Raw genomic sequence first — 4876 nt, 5'->3', positions numbered from 1 at the left:
TCTCTGTGTAGCCCTGGCTGTCCTGGAACTCACTCTGTACACCAGGCTGGCCTGGAACTCAGAAATCTACCTGTCTATGCCTCCCAAGTGCTGGGATTAAAGGCATGTGCCACCAGCGCCTGACTTTAAAGATTTATTTTTATGATTATACATACGTACACTGTAGCTGACTTCAGACAACCTGAAGAGGTTGTCAGATCTCATTACAGGTGGTTGTGAGCTACCATGTGGTTGCTGGGATTTGAACTCAGGACCCTTGGAAGAGCAGTCAGTGCTCTTACCCACTGAGCTATCTAGCCAGCTCCCAGCTTCCTTTTGAGTCAATAGTTCTAGTCATCCGAGTAATAGAAATTGGGTTTTTTTTTTTGCTGTTATATACCTAGAGCTCCTTTAAACATTGAATGCTGAATTTAGATGGCAAGTAATTATGTTAGTGCTGCCTATAGAGAATTCTATACTATAACTTGTTCATTTTACTGTGTTACTGCAATGGATATGTTTTGATATTTTTATTATTTTAAAACTGCTTAAACAAGTGCTATCATTTCTGTCCTAAGAACTCAGCCAGTGAGTCCAGCAGTGGTGTTGCTAATAGTGCGGGCCAGCCAAGCCTCCTCCCATCTTGCTCAGTTCTCTGTGAGGACACAGCTGCTCCCATTGAGGAAGTACAGAACAACAGTGAGACAAACCAGGATCCTACACACAGCACAAAATCCACGAAAGGAAATGAAGGGCCGTGTCTCTCAAAGTCTACATCCATAAAACAAAAAATTAAAAAAGAGCCTCCGCCTCCTGGAGAGTCTTGGAGCCCAGGTCTCCAGCATCTGCATCCTAGCACTGCGAACGATATCGCATTCTGCTATTCTTGCTACTTGTTCTTCCAGAAAAAATTTAGCTGTCAGAAAGAAACTTTTGCAACCCAAGGAACTGCTGACTGGGAGAAAATGCTGGAAACTTTCAGAAAGCATGAAGAAAGTGAAGTGCACTTAAAGTCCTTGCAGTTTTGGAGGCAGTACCAGTTTCTGGATGCTGTTCCACATGACAATTCATCTGTTCATTCAAAACAGATTGAAGGAAACAAAAAGTACCTGAAGCTCATCATTGAGAACATTTTATTTCTTGGAAAACAGTGCTTGCTCTTAAAAGGAAATGAACAATCTATTTCATCTATTAATAAAGGCAATTTTTTGGAATTACTAGAAATTAGAGCAAGAGATAAAGGAGAAGTGTTTCAGCTTATGAGTTCACACGTTGACTTCTATAGTAGTACACTTGTCCAGGAGGAGATTATTGAAATAATAAAGGGTGAAATGTTGCAAGAAATTGTGAGTGAGATCAACGCCTCCTCAGCCTTTTCAATAATCTGTGAGGAGGTAGCTGGTAGTACCACTGAGAGGCAGCTTTCTGTGTGTGTGAGGTACCCGCAAAAAACACCAAGTGCTGTCTTGGTTAAAGAAAGATTCCTGGGGTTTGTTACTGCCGAGGAGGTGACTGGGGCCCACGTGCACAGGCGTATCAAAGCTTACCTACAGCAGGTTGGAGTTGATTTTAATAAAATATGTGGCCAAGCCTATGATAGTGCCACAAATTTTAGGGTAAAATTGAATGAAGTTGTAACAGAATTCAAGAAGGAAGAGCCAAGAGTTCTTTATGTGCATTGTCATGCACATTGTTTCGAGTTAGCGGTGATTAGCTTTTGTAAGGAGGTGAAGGAGCTCCGCAGTGCACTAAACACTCTCAGCTCTTTGTTCAACACTGTTCGCTTGTCTGGAGAAATGTTGGGAAGTTTGCAAACCATGTGTAAGCTAAGTCTGAATAAAACTTGTAAGAAACACAGGTCACAGTCGTGTTGGCCAGCCCACGACCATTTGTTACTGGCTGTGACAGACTGCCTTCCAGAGATCATAGAGATGCTGGAGTCTATGTCGCACCGTTCCTCAGGCACCGCTGTGGCTGCTGAGCTAGATGATTTGTTGGCGATGGTTACCAAGTTTGAATTTATATTTTGTTTGAAATTTCTTTATCGAGTACTCAGTATCACAGGGATTCTTTCTAGAGAGTTTCAAAGTGAAACGGTTGACATCTTTTCTTTGTTTTCAAAAATAGAAGCAATTTTGGAATGTTTATCTTCTGAAAGGAATGATATATATTTTAAAACTATCTGGGATGGAGCAGATGAAGTATGTAAAAAGATAACAAGCAAAGGTTTTGATGTTGAGAAACCCTCTTTTCAAAAAAGAAGAAAAATTCAAAGAACAGTAGATCCCGGCAACTCAGAGCATGTGGTTTCTCCTACTTCAGCAGATGAACAATATAAAGTTAATATTTACTACCAAGGTCTGGATACTATATTAAAAAATTTAAAGTTATATTTTTCAGAGTTTGACTATTGCAAAATGAGACAAATTTCAGAGCTGTTATTTAAGTGGAATGAGCCATTAAATGAAGCAACGGCCAAGCACATCCAGGAGTTCTATAAGCTTGAAGCAGACATTATCCCTGAGCTCCGGTTTTACCGGCAGTATGCAAGTCTCAACTTTGTCACAGAGAATGGTTCCCTAAGTCTCATTGACCTGGGCTGTTTGTTTACTCAGCATGGTCTTCACAATAATATTCCTTGTATCACGAAACTGTTGCATATTGCTTTGTCTTGGCCAATTACTTCAGCAAATAATGAGAAGTCATTTTCCACACTGCCTCATCTTAAAACATACTTACTTCGTACCATGGGACAAGAGAAACTTAGTAGCCTTGCTCTGATAGCTGTTGAGCAGGAACTGGTAAATAAATTGATGGAACCTGAAAGACTGGGGGGAATTGTCGAAAAATTCATTAGTCAAATGAAAGATACATAAGACAAACTTGCAACTTTGAGCTTAATTAAAAGAGTTCTGTGGTTTTATTAGAATCCTAATGAAGCTTTTTGTTTGAGGTTCTTTGAGATAGATAGGGATCTTACTATGTGCCTAGGCTAGTCTTGAATTTGTAAGCTCTTGTGACTGACCGACTCTCTTACCTAATTTTTCTCTTTTTTTTTTTAAAGGATTTATTTATTTTATTTTATGTAAGTACACTGTAGCTGTTGTCAGATGCACCAGAAGAGGGCATCAGATCTCATTACGGGTGGTTTTGGGCCACCATGTGGTTGCTGGGATTTGAACTCATGACCTTCCGAAGAGCAGTCAGTGCTCTTCCCTGCTGAGCTGTCTCACCAGCCCCAATTTTTCTCTTTTAAAGTATTCTAGTTGATAGATTGTGTGTTAGGCACATCTATATTTAAAACATTTACTGAGCAACTAGCACATACCAGATAGTGTGATAAATGCTGGAGATATAGCAGAGGATTAGGAGTCTGGAGTCAGTTTTTTCTAATATAGAAATCTAGTAAGAAGCCAGGCACAGCGGCACACTCCCAGAATCCCACCAAATTATTTCCTCCCAGGACTGTGACTCAGTGGTAACATACTTAATTTCCCTAGAATGCATAAGGCCCAAATTCAATTCCCAGTGCCAAGGAAGCCCTGTAATACCATCATAACTGCTAGAGACTGTGTGCATTGTTAAATAAAATGTTAACTAAAGACCATTGCTGGGAAGAGAAGAATTCTATAAAAGCAAAAAATTAGAGGCCTAACTGGAACAAGACCCTGGTACCAGCAGAGAGACGTGGAGTAGCTTTGAGTTTAAGGTTTGAAATACAGACTAAGCGGACTAGGCAGTGGTCTTCCCTTAACAACTGCATCAGCTCATTCCAAGAGGAAATAGATCAGGGAAGTAGGGAGTTTAGCAAAGACAGATTGAGCTTTGGTTCTCTCAGCTATCTGCCTCATTTAAAGAGTAAAGGCAAGAGCCGGGCAGTGGTGGCGCACCCCTTTTTATCCCAGCACTTGGGAGGCAGAGACAGGAGGATTTCTGAGTTCAAGGCCAGCCTGGTCTACAGAGTGAGTTCCAGGACAGCCAGGGCTACACAGAGAAACCCTGTCTCGAAAAACAAAAGAGTAAAGGCAAGAAGTTTAAGCAGGTAGCACCTGACCATTAAGGAACAAGGAACTCATTTTAGGTTCTCAGCCCCCAACTTAGATCTAGGCTGTTCAGAGCTTCAGCTAAATTCTGGGCCTCCAGTAGTCACTTAGTCAGTTGTGCCTTCTTTATTCTCCAGAAGAAGCCAAGAGCCAGAGCAGAGGGAGACCAACCCCCATGCCTTTATAGAAGGGACCTGGCACAGGTGGCATTTCCTCTAGGCTGCACACACAGTAGCGCCTCCAAGACTAGAATCAGTTCCACAGGAGCTACAAACCCCTAGAGTTGCTCCATGACGTGTCTTGGTTTCCCTTAGATCTCATCTGCTCCTGAACTGCACCTGTGCTGGCAAGTCCTTCCCTGCCTCCATGTCCTCAGGGTGGACATATTGGTTCCTCAATTGTCTGGTTAGTCCCATCTTCATTGACTGGGCCTTTATTACACCACAGCCCAGTTTGTGCCATTCTTCACTTGGATTCCCTATGTTCTCCGCCAGAGGTCTCTTGCTCTGTTGCTAACCACCCAGCCCTCACTCTCAGGTGTAGTGCACCCTGGGTTCACTGACCACTTAGAAAAGTCTTTTCTCGCCAGGCAGTGGTGGTGCAAGCCTTTAATCCCAGCACTCGGGAGGCAGAGGCAGGTGGATTTCTGAGTTCAAGACCAGCCTGGTCTACAGAGTAAGTTCCAGGACAGCCAGGGCTACACAGAGAAACCCTGTCTCAAAAAAACAAAAACAAAACAAAACAAAGTCTTTTCTCTAGGATAACACTTAGAAGTGGATTTGGAAAAGATAAAAATCCTAGATATCCTGAGCTGTACAGTGAACTCAGTGTCTTGAACTGAGTCCAGCAAGAGG

The 4876-nt window shown here is 42.2% G+C and overlaps 1 protein-coding gene across 8 annotated transcripts in view; it reads left to right on the top strand.

Annotated features, from left to right (window-relative positions):
* LOC116096655 (zinc finger MYM-type protein 1-like) overlaps window positions 1–2914 on the top strand; it is a 16124-nt gene extending 13210 nt beyond the window's left edge. For all 8 annotated transcript variants that reach the window (XM_031378697.1, XM_031378696.1, XM_031378695.1 and 5 more), the window contains one exon: window positions 558–2914. In XM_031378697.1, coding sequence (XP_031234557.1) covers window positions 558–2855 — 2298 coding nt within the window. In that variant the 3' untranslated portion in view covers window positions 2856–2914. The remainder of the gene's footprint in view (window positions 1–557) is intronic.
* The last annotated feature ends 1962 nt before the right edge of the window (window positions 2915–4876 follow it).

Source organism: Mastomys coucha, unplaced genomic scaffold (genome assembly GCF_008632895.1).
Source record: "Mastomys coucha isolate ucsf_1 unplaced genomic scaffold, UCSF_Mcou_1 pScaffold18, whole genome shotgun sequence".
Lineage (NCBI taxonomy): Eukaryota > Metazoa > Chordata > Mammalia > Rodentia > Muridae > Mastomys > Mastomys coucha.
Note: the sequence above shows the minus strand (reverse complement) of the source record. Positions and strands in the feature narration are given on the sequence as shown.